At 43.8% G+C, this 20,755-nt stretch overlaps 1 protein-coding gene across 5 annotated transcripts in view; it reads right to left on the bottom strand.

Moving 5' to 3' along the window:
* Positions 1–413: 413 nt before the first annotated feature.
* Positions 414–20,755, bottom strand: part of LOC110527715 (kinesin-like protein KIF21B) — a 127,460-nt gene continuing 107,118 nt past the window's right edge. Inside the window, exons 23-35 of one of the 5 annotated variants that reach the window (XM_036983208.1) lie at positions 19,664–19,718; positions 18,922–19,133; positions 18,600–18,674; positions 18,192–18,302; positions 14,323–14,361; positions 9,792–9,928; positions 9,398–9,578; positions 8,945–9,109; positions 8,612–8,729; positions 8,218–8,388; positions 6,900–7,099; positions 5,861–6,001; positions 865–988 (exon numbers count right to left, since the gene is read on the bottom strand). In XM_036983208.1, the coding sequence (XP_036839103.1) occupies positions 5,902–6,001; positions 6,900–7,099; positions 8,218–8,388; positions 8,612–8,729; positions 8,945–9,109; positions 9,398–9,578; positions 9,792–9,928; positions 14,323–14,361; positions 18,192–18,302; positions 18,600–18,674; positions 18,922–19,133; positions 19,664–19,718 (1,564 nt within the window). In that variant the 3' untranslated portion in view covers positions 865–988; positions 5,861–5,901. Of the gene's footprint in view, positions 989–5,860; positions 6,002–6,899; positions 7,100–8,217; positions 8,389–8,611; positions 8,730–8,944; positions 9,110–9,397; positions 9,579–9,791; positions 9,929–14,322; positions 14,362–18,191; positions 18,303–18,599; positions 18,675–18,921; positions 19,134–19,663; positions 19,719–20,755 lie in introns of all 5 variants that reach the window. The other 4 variants (XM_036983210.1, XM_036983211.1, XM_036983209.1 and 1 more) reach the window with 4 other exon arrangements.

The following is a 20,755-nucleotide window of genomic DNA, read 5'->3' on the forward strand; positions in this document are numbered from 1 at the left end:
GAGATACCGCTGTCCGGTGGGGTTGGTGTGTCTGTGCGAGTGTGAATAATACTATTATTCCTGCACTCCCACCCTGATAAGACAGCAGTGTGTGTGTGTGTGCGTGTGTATGCGTGTGTGTGTGTGTGTGTGTTCCTCCAGGACTGGTGTTAGTAGTGATGTTATTATTGCTAGGCTCTCTCAGTGCAGACTCAGCAGCCTGCAGCCAAGTTAGAGGCCACAGAAAACACATCCATGGAGATGAAGAGACAGGGAATCACAAAGGGCTGAAAATGAACTCTCAGCAAACTGTCGAGTGGTTTCAACATACATACTGCATGTATACTGAACAACTCGCTCTCTCAGCCCCCTTTGCTATACATGAATTCCAGTTGGTTCATCTCAGCCCGTAGACAATCAAACACAGACAGCCCTGAAGTTGGAAACATAGTCTTTAGTTGGCTCAGAAATGGTGTTCTCCAAGGGTCAGTTCACCTCAGGGAGACCTTGTTTTCATTGAATGACTAATAAATAGGAGAGTAGATGAATCAGTCAGTAGCTGTGTCTATGAACGTCCCATGGGCATTCTGATTTTTGTCCTCACACAGCCATTATCTGGCACAATAAAGATTTTGTCTTGTCCAAATACCATCACACCTCAATTGCACTTCCAGTTGGATTGGCAGTAGAAACAAGAAAAGGCTAAAACTCTCAAGCTTCCCGTTTTGCCTTTCAGTTGAAGACACACTCCTCATCAGGATCTTTCCGGAGGAGACTGAACTTTGCGACGACGTGTCATCCACACTGGTCATCCCGGTTATGGTTGGTAACCGTGAAGTCCTGCCGCGTCACACCTGATTGGTTGAGGTGGTTGAGGTGAGAGGGTCAGAGGTCAGGGGTGAAGGCCCTCAGTAAAGATGGCCGCAGATAATGATGTCACAATAACGCTCCGACCGAACGTCACCTCTTCTTCCCCACCTTTGCTGACCAGATCTTCACTGTCATATCACTAGAAAGAGAGGGAGGGAGAGATGAAGCAAGACAGAGAGAAATAGAGTGGGGGTGGGGAGATGAAGGGGGAGAAAGAGAGCGAGAGGACCAGGGGGACACAGAGAATGAGAGCGAGAGAAACATTGAGAGGGAAGGAGAGCAGAAGGAGAAGACCAAGAGAGATAGGGAGAGACCGAGGAATACAAGGGGGGAGGAAAAGAACAAGAACAAGAGGCGGAGAGAGAGGAGAGAGGGAGAAGAAAAGAGTGACTCAATTGCCAGCATCTTCAAACAGTTCCATTGTGACTCCCACACAGCACCAGAGAGACAAGACATCAAAACCTACAGTTCACAGAATGACACACACACACACACACACACACACACACACACACACACACACAAATGCTACCCCCTACTCCTTCACCAATTACGGAGCACAAAGGAATCAGCTCCAAAATAGACATCAAACATCATCCTCCTCTGTGACACACAACCTCCCCTCAAGATAGAGCAAACACCAAAACCCTCATCCCTCTGTCCCTCTTTATGTCTCGCTCTATAATTCTCTGTTTTTCTCTCCCCTCTATCAAACACCACATGGCCCCTGTTATACCCAACAGAGCTCCAATTGAAGTTTGTAAAATACTATAATTGCATTAGGAAGTTAAGAAGAGAATCAACGTATCTTCTCTGCTGTTCTGTTCTCTTTTCCCCGTTAAGAAACTCCCAGCTCAGTTGACAATTTACTCTTAATCTCCTCTCCATTCATGACCTGCCGAGCACTACCTCCTAACTGCTGTCATATAAGCGTGTGTCTGCCGAGCTAACTGCGGTCTTAATACCCAGGATAACACTCCCTCTCCCTCCTCAATCCCTCCTAACATCAGGCTGCTAGCTGGGCTCACTGAAGTGTGTTGCAGAGGCACCGTGTTACTGTAGCATTAGTGGAAAATAGTAGGATGATTGACATGGATGATGTTGGCGAGCAAGGGTGTGTGTGTGTGTGTGTGCATGCGCGCGCTCGTGTGTGTTTGTGTCTGCTTGTGTGTGTGTGTGTGTGTGCACATGTATGTGTGTGTACTGTAGGTAGGACCCAATTAAAATAATTATTATTGTTAGTGTTATGTGCACTCTTACAAATAAAGGTGCAAGTTGGAACCAAATAAGATTCTTGAGAGCGATGCCATAAGGGAACCATTTTAGGGTCTATGAAGAACCATAAATTGGGATGGTTCTTTGAAGAACAATATAAAAATCCAAAACCAGAATGTTTCGTCCTTCCAGGCCAGGAAATGTTAAGTCCTGGTGTAGGGCTATAAGCCTTTTCCCAGGGTATTTACCAGTACCACACATGACTGTGTTTGCTATTGACAGAGACATGGTTGTTGCATTTGTTAATTTTCAGCCCAATGGACTGCACCAAGTGAGATCCTAAGCGGATATGTGATCATAAAATATATATATATATATATATATATATATATATATATATATATATATTTAACACAATACCATACGTAGTTCATCAGGCCTTATTTTGAGGGCCTAGTTTTACCCCAATACAGGGGCCTGAAACTCATATACATCACTTTGACCCAAAACCACACCCATCAATATCAAATTTCCCAGCATGCTCTACTGCAGGCAGATTTTTTGAATTGTTTGTTTCAATTTCTATGTTTGTCCATGTACATTGAGCGATTACTATACTGCTACACAAATCAGTTGGTACATTTTTTTGCACCTGTTACTGAAATGTTTGTTCCAGTTTAAATGCCGGTCAGAGGGTAAGGAACTAGATTTGGCCGTGGGAAGATTTTTGCCAGAGTGGATGGTCTAGGGGCCGGAAATTCATTTGAGTAATTATTAACACAGAAAAATGACCACCACTAAGCCCAAAAATAGATTATATTTAAAATATGCCATATAGCATATGCTTTTATCCAAAGCAATTTAGTTGTGCATGCATACATTTTACGAATTGGGTGGTCCTGAGAATCTATCCCACTATCAGGACCATCCACTACCAACTGAGCTACAGAGGACCAACTGTTGGATATTTGAAAATAATAATAAGTTCATACCTTGATGACATTGAGATACGATCACATAATGTCGTTGCCGACCCCTGCCTTAGGTAGTTTCCTCATAATGTGACTTTGCAGGTAAGGTTGCAAAATGTTGGTAACTTTCCTAAAAATTCCCAGGTTCTCCAGAAATCCTGGTTGAAAGTTTCTTAGAAACAGAACCAGGATTTTTGGAAAATCTGTGAATTTTGCAACCCTACTAGCAGGCCTGACATGGCCTGATGTATGAACTGGGCTACAATTATGCACTTATAAATAAAAAGTTACAAAGGATGACCTTACAAGGGACCATTATAATGACAAGTGTTTGTACCCCTTTAGGACAAATCAAAACCTATTTTTCTGAAAGTGCAATATAATGGCCTGAAACGCATGGTTTTACAGGCCACATCAGGTGTGCAAGTCACATTATACTGGCTTGCAAAGTGATGTGTAATTCCTATTGGAAGTCAGCCAGAGTTAGGATGTACAACAGTTAGGATATTTATTCACCTGCAACCTGCCTGGGTTTGGAACATTGTAAAGAGACTACCTAAGGCGTTTAAACTGGAACAAACATTTCAGCAAGGGTGCAATTGGATACAATTGTATTTTCTCATCAATCTACACACAATACCCCATAATGCCAAGCAAAATATATAAAAACTGAAATATCACATAAACATAAGTCTTCAGACCCTTTACGCAGAAGTTTGTTGAAGCACCTTTGGCAGCGATTACATCCTTGAGTCTTCTTGGGTATGATGCTACCAAGCTTGGCACACCTGTATTTGGGGAGTTTCTCCCATTCTTCTCTGCATAACCTCTCATATCCTGTCAGATTGAATGGGGAGCGTCGCTGCACAGCTATTTTCAGGTCTCTCCAGAGATGTTCAAGGACATTCAGAGAGTTGTCCCAAAGCCGCCACTCCGTTTTCTTGGCTGTGTGCTTAGGGTCGTTGTCCTGTTGGAAGGTGAACCTTCGCCCTAGTATGAGGTGCTGAGTGCTGTGGAGCAGGTTCGGTCTGGCCACTCTACAATAAATGCCTGATTGGTGGAGTGCTGCAGAAATAGTTGTCCTTCTGGAAGGTTCTCCCATCTCCACAGAAACACTCTAGAGCTCTGTCAGATTGACCATCGGGTTCTTGGTCACATCCCTGACCATAGCCCTTCTCCCCCGATTGCTCAGTTTGGCCAGGCGGCCAGCCAGCTCCAGGGGGAGTCTTAGTGGTTCCAAACCTCTTCCATTTAAGATTGATGGAGGCCACTGTGTTCTTGGGAACCTTCAATGCTGCAGAAATGTTTTGGTACCCTTCCCCAGATCTGTGCCTCGACACAATCCTGTTTCGGAGCTCTACGGACAATTCCTTCTACCTCATGGCTTGGTTTTTGTTCTGACATGCACTGTCAACTGGGGGACGCTATCATTTCCAATCAATTGAATTTACCACCGGTGGACTCCAATCAAGTTATAGATACATCTCAAGGATGATCAATGGAAACAAGATGCATCGGAGCTGAATTTCGAGTCGTATAGCAAAAGGTCTGAATACTTATGAAAATAAGGTATTTCTGTTTTGTATTTTTAATACATCGGCCTTTGCTTTGTCATTCTGGGTTATTGTGAGTAGATTGATGAGGGAAAAAAGCTATTTAATAAATTTTAGAATGAGGCTGTAACATAACAAAATGTGGAAAAAGTCAAGGGATCTGAATCCTTTCCGAATGCACTCTACATATACACATAAATATTCTAACAAACATTTTTTGAAATGTACCTGCAATAGAGCATGCTGGTAAATATGATAATGATGGGCGTGGTTTTGGTTCAATGTGACATATACGAGTCTCAGGCCCCTGTATTAGGTTAAAACTAGGACCACAAAATAAGCCCTTATGAACTATGTATGGTATTGTGTTAATTACTCTTATTGTGTAACTGCTAAACTGCTTTCTGACTGTACACTGTACTGCATGATTGTAGATAGCGGGTTTACTAACGTGTTAGTTCTAGCAGCTACAGTATGTTGACTATGACGTGACAACGATGTAGGCTGTGTGTAGCGGTTAGCGGTCATGATATGAAGGTTTGGCTTGGAGAGCTTTTTTCGCCTGGTCAGAGACAGCTGATTTGTTGTGCACTGAAGTCCACAAGTGAAGGAAATAGGGGAGAGGAGGAGAGCGCATAGATAGATGCGAGAAGGAATTATATATACATTGAGCAAAGTGATCACGCTGTTTTCATGTGGTTTCTTCAACGGAAGCAACCGGAATGAAACAGGGATAAAAAACACCTAAATATGTCCAACAGAAATTCACATTTTCAACTGTTGGACTAATGATTACTCCCTAGATCAGCTAGTTGCAGGCAAGAGTGTTCCAGGCGGTATTGAATGTGTCACTGTCTGTCACCTTGATTACTCAAAATTCTCTACGTTGTAAACTTTCATTCATAAGCTCGGTTGTAGCAACCTCATGATGGATACAGGGAAAATACAAGTATCATGTAGTAGCCTAAACCTATCACTGTTAAATTGAACTGGGTGAATGGAATATGAATGATAGTCATCCAATATACTGTAATAGAAATAAGGCCATGCTCATGAAAAAAAAAAAAATCCTCCCTCATCTTACACCGACTTCCAATGGGGCAACGGCATTAGCGAGATAAAGAGAGGGAGAGGAAGAGAGAGGGAGAAAATTTAAAAAAGAGCAAGAGAAAGAGGGCTCTAGAGAGATGACAGGGGACGGAGAGAAGAAGACAGGGGACGGAGAGATGAAGAGAATCAGAAAGAGAAAGCAACGCGAATGAGTGAAAGTACCAGAGGAGAGCGGAAGCGGGGTTGTGAGTCGGAGTGAAGGCTCATGGGAGGCTTGTGGCACGACCCTTGATAGCCAGAACCCGTCGAGGTAGACACGGGGTCAGACCTGGTACATAACTCCATAACTTCACCCTGCAGTCACTGTCGCAGGGCAGGATGAGGAGGAGAGGAGAGGAGAAGCGGACGTTGTACAGAAGGTGAAAGAGAGAGAGAGAGGTAGGAGAAGGAAGAGAGGGGAAAAGGAGAGGTTAAAGTGGGTTAAGTACAAGATGAAGACAAGGTACTAGTTTAGTGAAGGTGTATTCAGATGGATCAGGAAGTGCATTAAAGCATGAAAAGTGAAAGGCGTTGGTGAAAAGAGGTAGGTATAGGGAGGACAGAGATTATTGGCCGTGCGAAGCAGATCCATGCCAACCCCTCTCAATCTACAATCCTAGTGCTGTAGTACGTGCACTTCACCGCCGTACCATATGGTCCTGTCAGTCTGCTAAAGTTTTCCATGCCATGCCGGGAAGAAGAAAGACATCCTGCACATGCCAATGATATGCCTGGTCGCGTGCATCAAGCTGAGCTCTACCAAGCAAGTGACTAGTTGTGTACGGCTGAGTGATATCCAAAATATTTATCCTTGACAAGGAAAATGAATGCCTCATGCACCAGTCAATGTTCTGTGTTGCAGTCCACAACATTTTCTTGTTAGTCATACATAGCATCTTCTCAGAAAGAATGTACTGTTCCAGAGTAACTTTTTCTAATAGATTTGCTGCAATAAGTTCTATCATTAATGTGACAAACTCTCTAGCAGAGTGATGCCAAACAACAAGTATATTAACAGTCATCTAACAATAACCCATGTAATGAAATATTTTTGTGAAATATGCCCCTGATAGTGCAGTTACATCCACTGAAAGCCCCCCATGTTTACTTTAGCCTTCCAGTGGTGTAACGTCATACCTGGATATGAAGTGAAAAATACATCTCGGAGAAAAGTTATAATAAGTTAGAATATGGTTCTAATCATGTGTTAGTCGTGTTTTACCTGGAAGCGGTGAAGATGTGCCGGGAGTTGGTGCAGATGGCATTGATGGGGCTCTCATGACCCTTGACCTCTCCTATGGGGGTGAAGTTATCAACGTTCCACACCTTCAGCATGCCTCCCCGACAGGCACTCAGCAACATGGGTCGCCCAGGAACGTATGCCAGAGCACACACCCAGTCCTTATGGGCGTTGGGGATTTGCTGTGGAGGGGGGTTCAGTTTAGTTTAAATATACAATTTCACCTGCACACAGTCACAGAAGTAGTGTCTTCAGTGCACATTATCCTCTATGGCTAAACTAGGCACAGATATCCTTTCCACATAGGCTTACTGTGGGTGTTTGACTAAGATTACCCACCATTCAAGAGGATTTAAAAAGCATTACCGGATACTTACATGAATGCATGCACGCCCACACGGGCACACACCAGACCTTGGTTTAAATACTATTTAGGGTACGTCAATTACTTTCAAAGACAATGTTGGAAGTAAGTATTTTGATTAACACAAGTAGTTGAATATGGGAATGCATTTGGAAATACACTCAGAAAGTATTGCCATGTATTTAAAAATACTCAAATACACAGGCAAGTGTATATTAATAATCCAATGCATTTGAACCCAGGTCTGTTGGGTCATTGAAATAATGTTTTTCCAATAGAAGTAGTTGATTCGGGAAACATGATTTGAAAATACTGAAATACACTGAAGTTATTTCAATAAACAAAGGATCAAAGTAAGTATTCCCTAGCCCTACTCAGTAGCTATCGATATACTTGTCCACCCTGCTCTACAATGTTGACTATTCTCTCATGGCAAATAAAAAAACATTGGGATGACACAGTACTAACTTGTCCCTCAGAGCTAACACTTTGGCTGCCTCATAATCCTTATATAGTGCACTACTATGGCCTCTGGCCCCTAGTAGGATATCGATTGGGTTGTAGACCTTTGAGCTGAGCCGGTAAAGACATGGCCTATATTTTTAAAAAGGCAGCTTTTTACCTCACAGGATTCACTCCTGCCGCTATAGGCTGACCACATTGTAGACAGATAAGCATTCATCAACACGCATGCACTGTAGCAGTACGTTCCTTTTTCCCCAATACCGTCAGTATTGCTATCAATGACATTCAATTACCGCTGCCACACAGTGCCATGACACACGCACAGTCCCCCTCCCTCCCTCCCTCCCTCTACACTCATAGAAAAAAGGCTATTCTGTGGAAAGGGTTCTACATGGAACCAAAAAGGTTCCTTCAAATGGTTCTCCTATGGTGACGGCGGGAGGACCCTTTTTTTCCCCCCTAAGAGCGTACCTGTGTGAGTTCTTGGTTCTCCAGGTCCCACTTCTTGATGCCGTTGTCTCGTGATGCGCTGAACAGAACGTCTCCCTGGATGGCCAGACACTCGATGCCGTCATAGTGCGGAGGCTCAAAGTTGTGGGCGGGGCCTAAATTACCCAGCATGCCCTCTGCCACGTCAAACACCTGGCACAAAAAAAAACAGGACAGTAGACAGAAAACATGACCAAACAGCAGACAAACATGGTTGCACACTCCAACAGGAATCCACAACAGGAAGTATGCCAGTTCACACCTCAGGAGAAGGGTAGATAATCAGGATATAGCCTGCGTAACGGGGTACAATGGAAATGCTTGTGTGTGTGTGTGTGTGTGTGTGTGCCACTGCACATAGCAGTGTGTCCAGTACCTTGACATAGTGGTCCTTGGAGCCAGTGATGACCTGGTCTTTGCCCAGTAGAGACTGACCTACAGTGAGACACATCACTGAGCCTATATGACCTGTCAGCTTCCCTAATGCCATCATCCTAGAGAAAGGAAGGGCAGAGGGAGAGAGAAAGAAGGGAGGGAGAGAGAGAAAAAGACAGCGAGAGAGAGAGAGAGAGAGAGTTTTTGTATTGCTAGAAAACCTTTATAGGCTCAGCTAATGTACGTACATACAAAGCTAAATCAACGCCAAAAGTAAAAATATATTGCTGCATAGCAGTGGTTACAATGCTAAAAACCAGTGTCCTTCTGTTACCTGTTGAGGTCCCAGGTGCGTACAGTGTTACCAGCAGCAGCATAGAGAACAGAGCCAGAGGGGTTGAGAGCTATCTGGTTGATCTGGTATTCACCCTGTGCCACCGTGATGGTACGGGTGGTGGTGCCCACACACGCATCCCCCGATACCACCTGGCCTGAAGACCTGGAGAGGGGACACACACAGAGACAGAGAGAGAGAGAGAGAGAGAGAACGAGAGCGCGCGAGAGAGAGAGAGCGAGAGCGATGTGGGGGTTGGGGGGTAGAGTGAGAGAAAGAGAGAGAGAGTGATAGCGGGAGAGAAAGAGAGAGAGATCTTGATCTATGGTAAACATTGGTTCGTTCAGCTTGGCCGTAAACATGTCTGGACTGTTACAGAGTAGCACTGACTGATCAGTGAGGGTGGTTAAGGTGAGCTGTGATTGGTGGAAAGACCCACAGCGAGCTACTCACGTGAGGGTGCGGACACACTTGGCAGAGTCTCGTATGTCCCAGACCTTGATGTAGGAGGTGGAGACAGAGAAGACGAGGCAGGAGGAGGAACAGTATTTGACTGAGACCACGTTATTGGGGTGCCCTTTCAGCGTGACGATTTCCTGTCCCGTCACCAGGTTCCACATCTTACACGTCCGGTCTGACGAGAAACGAGAGAGAGAGAGAAGAGACGGGTCAAAAACATCTAAAAACTGGCAGCACCACTTGCTTTTTCTATAAAGGGATGGGACTGGAGCTATGGATGCAAGGACTGATAGTCCATAAGGTTAAACATGATCGCTTTCACCAATTTATGTTTGTTTCCAAAGACAAAAGGCATCCCATGGTCCGAGTTAGGACATTGTTGTTGTACCTTTGGATCCAGTGAAGAGCAGTTCATCTGTAGCGTCCACACAGAGGACAGGTTTAGAGTGTCCCTCTGCTATGGCTGAACACTGGAGGGGCGCCGTCCGTCCCCCCTTCACTCCCCCCGTGGGAGTGATCACACCCCTGAGGGAGACGCACACACACACCGTCACACACACACACAAACACTAACACACAGACCACTAACCCCGCACAGATACAAAACAGCTCATACACACTTCATCAAATATGAAAAGATCGGCTCCACACCTCAATGAATGAACACACAGAACACACACAAATGTGCAACACACACACTTAGAAACTACAGCCAGGTCAAAAGGAGCACAGCTCTATCATGCCCCCTGCTGGAGATAAACAGGTATAACCACTCCCTCCCATTCTCTCCCTCTCTGTACCCACCCGTTCCTCTCTATCCCTCTCTTTTGTGGAAGCTCAATTAGAGAGCCTGGTCTAAAACCATCCATCTCCTGGCTGGCAGTGAAGAAAAAAAAAACTCTCAGAGATAAGGAGCCTCTTCCTCCCTTTTCCCTTTGTCTCTCCATCCCTCTCTCTTTAGCCTGGTCCTTTCTTGCCATCCTCTCCCTCTACCCCTATCCCTCTTTTTCTTTCCTTCATCATCCCTCTCTCTACCTCTGTCTCTCTCTCCCCCTTTCTCTCTATCCCTCCACATCTCCCTCTCTCTCTCTCTCTCTCTCCTTTATTCCTTTCTCTCCCTCTAATTTCTCACTGCCAGAGCACTCGGGGAGAGCCGGCCAAGTGAGACACAGGGATGGATGGAAAGAGAGAGGGGGGAGGGACTAGAGAGAGAGAGCGACAGGAGTGAGTGGGGATAAAGGGACCAGTGATTAAAGGCAAAACTGGGACAGATCTGTCTCCCTGGACCCCCCCCCCCCCCCCCCCCCCCCCCCCCACACACACACACACACACACACTTCCCTTTGTTCCATAGGGATATATTTCCCCTCTCTCCCTATGTATAGTAGTGGCGTGATTTGTGCGGGTAAAGCAGTTGAACAGCATGTCACGGCTGCTAGACCAGCCTAGGCCAATCACAGTGATGCGAGAAAGAGAAGCTGCATGCATGTCAGCTATAGTCTCGAAAACGCAAATGTATTGAAACACAAAACAACCCCCAAAAATGACAAATTCTACAGAAACACAGTGCAGCTCATTCAAATGATGATAGAGAATGGCGGCGGTTCACGGCGCCAAAGAAGAAGCAGAACTCAACGACAGCCCGGCAACAGCCAACTCAAAAAACAAAAACATCAACTTGTGGCATCTACAGTACATGCAGCATCTCCACCAATCAAGAGTGAGCTAGCTCGTGGTCCTTGCCCTTGCCCCTTTTGAGCCAATCCCAGTTCAGTGTTCAGGCGAAGGCAGAGGCAGAGGCTTCTGGGACAGGTGAGTGAGTGAGAGAATGGGGGAGGGGGGGGGCTGTCACATCAGACCCCCTCTCCTTCTCTGTCTGTGGCCTAGATCCATTCCAAATGGACTGTGAGTGGTTGATTGGAACCAGGCCTTTGTCTTGTCACAGAGGAGGGAGGGGGTAAAGGTAGGATGGAGGTTAGGTGTGACAGGGCTAGTATATCGACCCAATTCCAAATCAAAATCTGTTGGTTTGGAACTGGACACTGGGTTTATGGATAAGAGGGCTGTCTTCTGAATGAACCTTATGTCCAGGGAGAGCAGGGGAACTTTCACAAGTGAGCCCATAGGCTCTGAAAGAGTGCTTCTATTCACTATTCCCATTGGTTAGATAGTTGTGTGGACACTCTGCCCAGTCAATCAACCAGTGTCTTTTTCTGGTCGCTCATTCCAAGGAGAGAACAGAGGATCTGACCTCAAAAGCCTCAAAAGCCTTTCAAAACAGGGTCCTTACATTAGTTATTCCATTTCTGCTATCCTGAAATAATAGAATGTAATGGAAGGTATTGCCTGTGTGGTTCTGAACGTTCCAAAACTGGCTTCCCATATAATGAGATAAGATGGAGATCCGTCTATGATAATGCCATTATCTATGTATAAATGTGATGAAAACCAGAGAGGTGTAATAAGACTGTCAGTACGATGATTAGAGCTGTGATAAGTGAGATTGATCTATAACGTCTATTTCTTTATCTCTACAATCTCTACGTCTGTTAGATTATCAGAGAGAGAGAGAGAGAGAGAGAGAGAGAGAGAGAGAGAGAGAGAGAGAGAGACACCGAGAGAGTTGACGGCGACAACCGGGTAAGAATAGCCTAGAGGGTTTTCAGGCTCGAAATATCCACATACCTCTTTTCCTTCTTTCCTCTCTCCCGTCATCTACTTGTATTATTGGAGACTTTCACCCTTTACAGACAGACTTTACGAATTGTCGCCTTTAAAATAAAGTAAAAATTAAAAATTGGGCAATGTGTATAAGAACCCAATTCAAACAGTCCCATCTTTACCACATTCTTCTTTACCACAGATATTTTTGTTATAGGCAGCATATACCGTAGTCTGTCTGTAAAGGGTATTATACACATGTTGTGCGCAGCCGGCAATTTTGATCCTGTTGTTGTGTTCTGTTCACATATATTTAAAGATACTATTTATACAGAACATGTGTATAAAACTGTATAATAATTATATGACAATATTTTAGGTTGACAATAATTCTATTACACAATTTCTGATACATCACATGCACTACTTTTATTTTCTTGCATAATTAAAATCAGGATTATGCCTCTACTGACTTTCATTCCAATTAGACTGGTTCGGATTTCTCCCAGACCAATTACGCCTGCCACTTTCACCCCATTCTGGAACGTTGAACGGAGATAGCCCGTCTTGTAATTGAATAGGATCTTTATGCGTCAAAAAGGTGGACAGAATGGACTGTCTTGTTTTTTCCCCTCACATTCACAACCATAAGCTATTTTTTTAGCTCGCCATTCCTTGTAAACAATGACCATGTTATGACGAATAAGACGTTGGCTACAGTCAAACTCCAGGCTGCTGACGTCGTTTTTGTGTGTAATGTAACGTGTACAATGTGTATGATTTAATGCTTGCCAAAGCCGGAACGAAAGGTGATCTTTATTACTGAGGGGATTGGCGGGACTTTTAAAACACATTACCGCTATTATGATTAAAAGTACAGGCTTTGTTGCCGACAATAGAAAAGTCGGCAAAAATTCGTCGTCATTCTAAAGTTGCCGGATTTTCATCCTGGTTTGCAATGGGCAGGTTATTACAGGTTGAAATAGCTGTGAGGCTCAGGGCAAGTTGTGTGGTCCCATAACAAATCAAGGGCACTGCAATAACCACTGAACATATCAACTAGAGCACCCCCACAAGGGTTGAATTATTCATTGTGGGCGCAGCCCACTGTTTTAGGGCATTTCCAAGTGTCCGTATGTCATTCTGAACTTTCTGAAAGGGTTATTAAAAACAGTGATTGATTATGTCGGCGCGGAAATGCAATTCCGATTTTACAGTCTGGGGAAAGAGAGTTTAAACAGTGGCACTACACAGCAGTCAGAGCAGATCGTTGTTTTTAGCCATCCATGAGAGTAAATGTCATTCCTGTTTATCTGTTCTGTTGTATAGTTATCACATTTTTAGGTTGAACATTGACATTTACGTAGCTTCAATGAGGCCCACAGAAGTATGAGTTCCATAAAACACACAAAACATATTTTGGGATAGATACCACCTTCTTATAATATGTAATAAATAATGTTAATATTCTACAAGAAGGTGTAAAATGCAACAACAACAAAAATGTAAAGAAACGTTTTTATTTACAGTATGTGAATGTAACATGATGAACAGGAATGGCATTTACTCTCACGGGTGGACAATAAGATCTCTGAAAGCCACACCCCTAAAAAGCCATGGCTCCCGAAAATAACCTAAGGATAACCGTTGCAAAAGGCAGGTGAACCTTTATTCTCATGAATCTTGCCCTGGAGGCAGAACTGAGCGATATCCGCTAGATGGGCCAGCTGCAAAGTTAACATTGGTTATGATTTAAGATTAGGTTTAAGGCGTCCGCATGCTTCCCATCTAAAACAGTTCGTACGTATATTACAACGTTATTTTGTCACATTTTGTTTGATTTGTCCTTCGTAAGGTTCTTTTCAGCTGTTTTTAACACATCATTTTTTAAGATGTTAACAAGGTCTATGTATCTGCTGTCAATGCTTCATAGATGCTATCCTCTCAGAATCATTATCCTCTGTAGCCTTAGCTTGAATGAATGTAACTGCCCTCACCCAAAAGGGTTATTACTTAACCCAAGCTCTCCAGACGAAAAAGGTTCATTCAGATCCCATGAGTAGTGGGGAGGGGCACCACAGAAATAGAACACCACATAGGTGGAAGGGGATTGGAGGAAGGTGAGAGGGGACCGATGAGGTTAAAGCATGCTCCACATCGACTCTGCCCACCCCAGAAAAGGAGGAGTGGCCAACTGAGTGACTGGCCAAACAGGCAAGAGAAGAGACAGAATGACAGAGACAGACAGATATCTCTACCTGAGCACCTCCGAGAGAGAGGAGTCGCTGTCATCCGACCTGAAGACAGAACAGGAGCACGGTTAGGAGCAGGACAGGAAAGGAAAGGAGGTTAGGAGCAACGTCAACAGAGTTAGGAGCAGGGAGAGGAGAGGAGAGGAGAGGAGAGGAGAGGAGAGGAGAGGAGAGGAGAGGAGAGGAGAGGAGAGGAGAGGAGAGGAGAGGAGAGGAGAGGAGAGGTGTTTAGCTCTATGGCTAGAGGAGGAAGGGTTATACAGGTAAGGTTAAGATGCAGGTTAGGGTTAGGCTTGGGGATAGGGGTGGGTAAGGGTATACAGCGATTTGCCACCTAGACTATGGCTAGCCTGAGTGACAGCCTGTTTTAGAATGTGACAAGACAAAGTAGTAGAGATGGCATGGCACTCACACTAGTCCACGGCGGGGTTAGGATTAGGGTGGGGGAGATAAAAAAAAGTTGCTACAATAGGAGGGTTTAGCAGTTTGGGTCTGGATTAAAGAAGGAAGGGATAAAACTGAAGTGCAATAAGAGTGGGAGGGGTTACTGGGATAACCAGGAAGTAAAGGAGGAGGAAGGGGCAGGCCAGAGAGAGGGGATTGCGTTATCAGCAGGGAGAAGGCAGTTGATTGGAGGACAGGGTTGTCATTCAGACTGGACGTCACAGGAGAACCCACCACTCGTGGCTGTCTCTGTGGGAAAGATCTGCTCTGGCGTACCGCCTATTCCCGGAGTTGTAAACTAGGGAAAACACTGCAAGCGCTGCAATAAAAGGCAGTTTTACACTATCATCCTGTCCCAAATGGCACCCTATTCCATTTGTAGGCCGTCATTGTAAATAATAATTTGTTCTTAACTGACTTGCCTAGTTAAATAAAGGTTAAATTAAAAAATGAAAAAAGGGCCCTGGTCAAAAGTAGTGCACTATAAAGGGAATAGGGTGCCATTTGGACGCACATTATAAATATTTTATTGCTCATTTCGCTGGATTGTTACTATGAGAGAGCAGGCTTTGTAATGCCAGTTGGGCATTAAAGAATGTCTGTAGGGAGCAAAGCTGTTGGAAGGCAACATAACAAAACCTTCATAAATTCAGCCATAGTATTTGATTTGTAATACTGTAAAAGGTTTATTGGGGTATGGTTATTAGTGGCCAGCATATTGATGCATGGCTTTTGTAAGTGCAAATGTGCAACTGTACTCCATATGAAAATCAGGCTGTCAGCAACGTCGGCATCCTTCCATCTCTGAGAAACGATTTTAAGAAGGTTTGTGTGTCATGGGTTTGAAATCAGACTACACCTATTCAGATTCAGAACCTGTTATCATACAGATGTCATTGTTTTGTGAGGACAGGAGCAGATCAGGAATATTGAGGAATATTCCTAATGAGGAAGATATCAGTAGTGCAATAAGATACAGTTGAAGTCGGGAAGTTTACATTCACTTAGGCTGTAGTCATTAAAACTCGTTTTTTAACCACTCCACAAATTTCTTCTTAACAAACTATAGTTTTGGCAAGTCGGTTAGGACATCTACTTTGTGCATGACACAAGTCATTATTCCAACAATTGTTTACAGAGATTATTTCACTTATAATTCACTATATCACAATTCAAGTGGGTCAGAAGTTTACACACACTAAGTTGACTGTGCCTTTAAACATCTTCGAAGATTCCAGAAAATGATGTCATGGCTTTAGAAGCTTCTGATAGGATAATTGACATAATTTGAGTAAATTGGAGGTGTACCTGTGGATGTATTTCAAGGCCTACCTGCAAATGGGTCTTCCAAATGGACAATGACCCCAAGCACACTTCCAAAGTTGTGGCAAAATGCTTAAGGACAACAAAGACAAGGTATAAGAGTGGCCATCACAAAGCCCTGACCTCAATCCTATAGAGCATTTGTGGGCAGAACTGAAAAAGCGTGTGCGAGCAAGGAGGCCTTCAAACCTGACTCAGTTACACCAGCTCTGTCAGGAAGAATGGGCCAAAATTAACCCAACTTATTGTGGGAAGCTTGTGGAAGGCTACCTGAAACGTTTGACCCAAGTTAAACTATTTAAAGGCAATGCTACCAAATACTAATTGAGTGTATGTAAACTTCTGACCCACTGGGAATGTGATGAAAGAAATAAAAGCTTAAATAAATAATTATTTCTACAATTATTCTGACATTTCATTCTTAAAATAAAGTGGTGATCCTAACTGACCTAAGACAGGCAATTTTTACTTGGAATTAAATGTTAGGAATTGTGAAAAACTGAGTTGAAATGTATTTGGCTAAGGTGTATGTAAACTTCCCGACTTCAACCTTATGTGAAGAGGAAGACTTGGATAAATGAATAAACATAAGAAAACCCAAAGCAAAGTGAACCCACTCAGTGTGAAAAGAAACGTAATAACTTGGATCGATTCTTGTCAAAACATACCAGATGGATGTAAAACTGTTCCAAAAACACGTTGATGTGAAAACCATGCTAAACATCATACTCCAATTGAAAAAAAATGCCCTTTAACTAAAACTCATGATAAACCCAACTTTCCAGCCTACACCTCATCCTCTACTGTCAAACACTCTGGGCCAAATTAGATCAACCTCCCAGTCTCGGCAAACATCAAACCAACAATAACAATAAACCATGTAACGTAACACATTTGTGAAACATGCCCCTGATGGTGCAGCTACACGCCTAAAACTGTATCCTATCCACCAGCACTCAACTCAAATCAGAACAAAATGACTGCCTGCTGACAACATCCCAGAGAGGAATCTAAACAAGTTCCTCTGCGCTCAATGAACTACTCCTGGGTGAAGATCGAGAGAATCCACAGGCGTTATCAGCCAGCCGTAGACCAACCTCCCTAGTACACACACGCACAAATGTGCACGCACTCTTGTTACCCGCCACTTACTACACCGGATCAATAAACTCAACAACCTATAGCAGGATTAATAAAGATGTGAAATTACACAAACAATTCAGAGGCTGAGAATTAACGGATGCCATTTCCAGGGCTGAGAATTAGAATTGATTGGAAAAAGAACGGAACACTACACTGTAAAGGGGTCGCCGGGAATTTGACAGTCATTTACAGGCAGCTCATTGGCAAGTGAACATTTTCCATTTCATATTACAGCACTATGTACTACAATGTAAATATGGTATCAAAGCGAGTACGGTGTACAATACCCATAACATTTCACGCATTATACAGTAAAAGCAAATGCTACCATAATCAGAATGAATTATTAAATGAATGGATGAATGACATTTATTAAGGGGAGGGGTTTTGGATTTCACAATATTTTACTGTAATTACAAGGGACTGGTGCAAGCAGGTTGGCTGGCACTTCTAGGCAAAGGCTTCCAAACTGACAGTGACCACAGACCTTCATGGACATGGTGAAATGCTCAACCATTTAAGACTTGCTGCCACTCTAATCTGTCCCCTGTACATTTTAAGTATTTTACTGTTAATAATATCCCAAATTACAGTATAATTTAGTTTTCTGTTACAGTGTAGAGGAAAATGGAATTTGCTCTTGGGGCTTATTTTGATCTAGGAGGAAAAAGTCTAACACTTAGATTGAACAAATAGAGCATATATTTGAATTATTTTCATAACAGCACTCTCAACATCATATATTTGAGTCATGTAGCAGACACTCAGTGTATACAAAACAACTTACAGTCAATGCATTCAAGGATGTAAGTCGACTTCCACAGCTGACTCGAGACTGCCTGAAGACTGTTATGAAATCAAAAGACATAGGGTGCGTTCCAAATGGCACCCTATTCCCTATGTTGAGGCGTCTCGAACTGACAGTGTGCGTGTGCGCGTTTGTGTGTGTGTGTGTGTGTACTTACTTGTCCAGTGCGGAGCCTTGGCTCTGGTTGCTGGTGAGCCTTGAAAATACATTGCGGTCGTTTCTGGTTCTGAGAGGGGGGGAGGATGGGGGAGTATGCCCATCAGCATTTCTGTGAGAGAGCGATAGGTGGGAAGGGTGCGGGGGAGAGGGGAGGGGAGGGGGGGGGGGGGGTGGAGAGATGTGGGAGATGATGAGAACAGCTTGTTTTCCAGTTTTTGACTTTGTGTCTCATATTCAACAGATATATTGATTGATCATGTCAGATCTATTTAATGTGCATTTCACATGGGCCACATAATTAAAAAGGAATACAATAATGCAGGAACACTGGTAAAGGGATCTGTGGAGAGCGATTCAACTAAACAATGTATTGGTTACTGATTAGTTGAGGGGGAGAGTTAGCTACCTGTAAGACTGGCCTCGGTCATAAGACTTCCTCCTTGTTAGAGGGGAGGTGTCACCCCCCCGAGACTGCCGAGGACTGATAAACACACACAGAGCGAGAGAGAGCACGAGATAGAGCAAAAATAAGCATTAGCATACAGTAGCAGATTGTTAGAATTAGCATGTGACACTGCCATGTATAGCCATAGCAAGCTAGCATTGGCAAGTATTGCGACAATAGAAACAGATTCCCTAGATGGTTGACAAGTGGCGCTGTTCTGAAGCCACCATCTGCCATATTGGAACTCCTCATAAGGAACAGTGCACCATAGCATAAGACTCACAAGGTGTGTCCCCGGACAGGCAGGCTGATGGTCCTGGACACCCTGTCTCTAAAGATGGGGAGAGTGAGGCTCAGGCCACCTGAGCCGCCGTTCTCCTGGATGTCTGTTAGGGAGGCCAGGGACTTGGTGATGTTCTTAGTGGACGGGTCTAACATGGGACCCAGGTACTCTGCCGATACCGCTTTCATCTGGGCTGACAGACGGGGCTCAGTCTGGGGAGAGGCGGAAAGAGTAGGAAGAAAAATGTCCAATTACGCATTCAATAGAACAAACTATACCTTGGGATCACAAGTGGTTGGTGGAACCTTCATTCGGGAGGACGGGCTGGTGGTAATGGCTGGAGTGGAATAAGTGGAACGGTATCAAACACACGGTTTCCATGTTTGATACCATTCCATTCGCTCCGTTCCAGCCATTATTATGAGCCATCCTCCCCTCTGCAGCCTCCACTGCTTGGGATAGAGTAGTTTAGTTATCTTGGGGTTCTGTGAAGGCAACTATCATAGCCATAACGACTCATGTGCAGAGGCTGCCATCTCCTGGCAGCTGAGTACAACTACAGATATGATTTCACTGACAACAACCTCGACTTTGTTCAGTCGACGGAATCTCCTCCAGTGCTGTAACTGTATCCACAAACATGTCATACGAGTCAGCGTGAAATAAACAACAACAACAAATAACGGCTGACCAGAGGAGACAGACGCCATGCAGCCTACACCTGAAACACACGTTCACCTACCTGAACCTTCAGCTTGCAGTCATCCTGACTAGCTGAGGACTTCATCCGAGACACACTGAAGAGAGAGAGAGAGAGAGAGAGAGAGAGAGAGAGAGAGAGAGAGAGAGAGAGAACAAGAAATGTAACCGCACACGGAAAATGAGTGACGATGAGTATGTGGTGTGGGGGTTCAAGGGGGCCTCCTTTATAAAACGTTGCGAATGAACCACATATGCTCCAGAACATGGGTGCGCGCCAGTTGTCACGCAACAGTTGGCCATTTCTAAAGAACTGAACTTGACTTGAGAACGTGCTTATCCTCCCACAAACTGTAGACTGCGCGTACGCCCGGTTTCTAGTCGTTGGAAGGACTGCGTCGCATATGTAGCATTTTTTTTTTACGGTAATGTCCAAAATACATCAACATTTTCCCGTCCATTGAATTTCTTCCCACAATGTAAGATTACGGTAATCTACTGTATTCAGTTCATACAGTATGAATGAAGTCTGTTGATTATACAGCAATTTACCATGACAATTACAATATTGTTTTTAACAGTGTAGGAGATAGGTTCCAGTGTGTTTTTGTTAAACAGTTGATATAAACACAACTTTTTAAAAACTTTCTTCTGTTTCATAGTTTTGTGTTGGTTGTTTTATATTGTGTTTCAGTTGAATTATAACTTGGTCTTATAATGTACAATTACTTGTTGAAGAAAAGTTTAAAAAATATCTTTCTCTGACTCTCTCTCCCTTTAACTCTCTCTCTCTCTCAGGACCACCTCAACCAAAGTGAATGCAAACATTACTGCATTCAAACGACCGGTTTACAGGTCACCAACAATTTGAAAGGGTCAGATGAAGCAAATGTAACTGCAACAGAAGACATTTGATCAAGTTCACCGTTGCCATTTGCTTTAGATACTGTCTCGGCCTAATTCCAATACTTCCAAAGTGTAGAGCAAATAAGGGTGTTATTGTCACCATAAAAAGGTGATTTATGGGTGTTTTCAGGCGGAGTTATGATTGCTTGTTCACACGTGCACTAACGTCAGGTCTGATTTAGAACAGGAAATATGCCCATGTATGGTGTGCGCCAAATTAATAAATCTC

Source organism: Oncorhynchus mykiss, chromosome 7 (assembly GCF_013265735.2).
Source record: "Oncorhynchus mykiss isolate Arlee chromosome 7, USDA_OmykA_1.1, whole genome shotgun sequence".
Classification (NCBI taxonomy): Eukaryota; Metazoa; Chordata; class Actinopteri; order Salmoniformes; family Salmonidae; genus Oncorhynchus; species Oncorhynchus mykiss.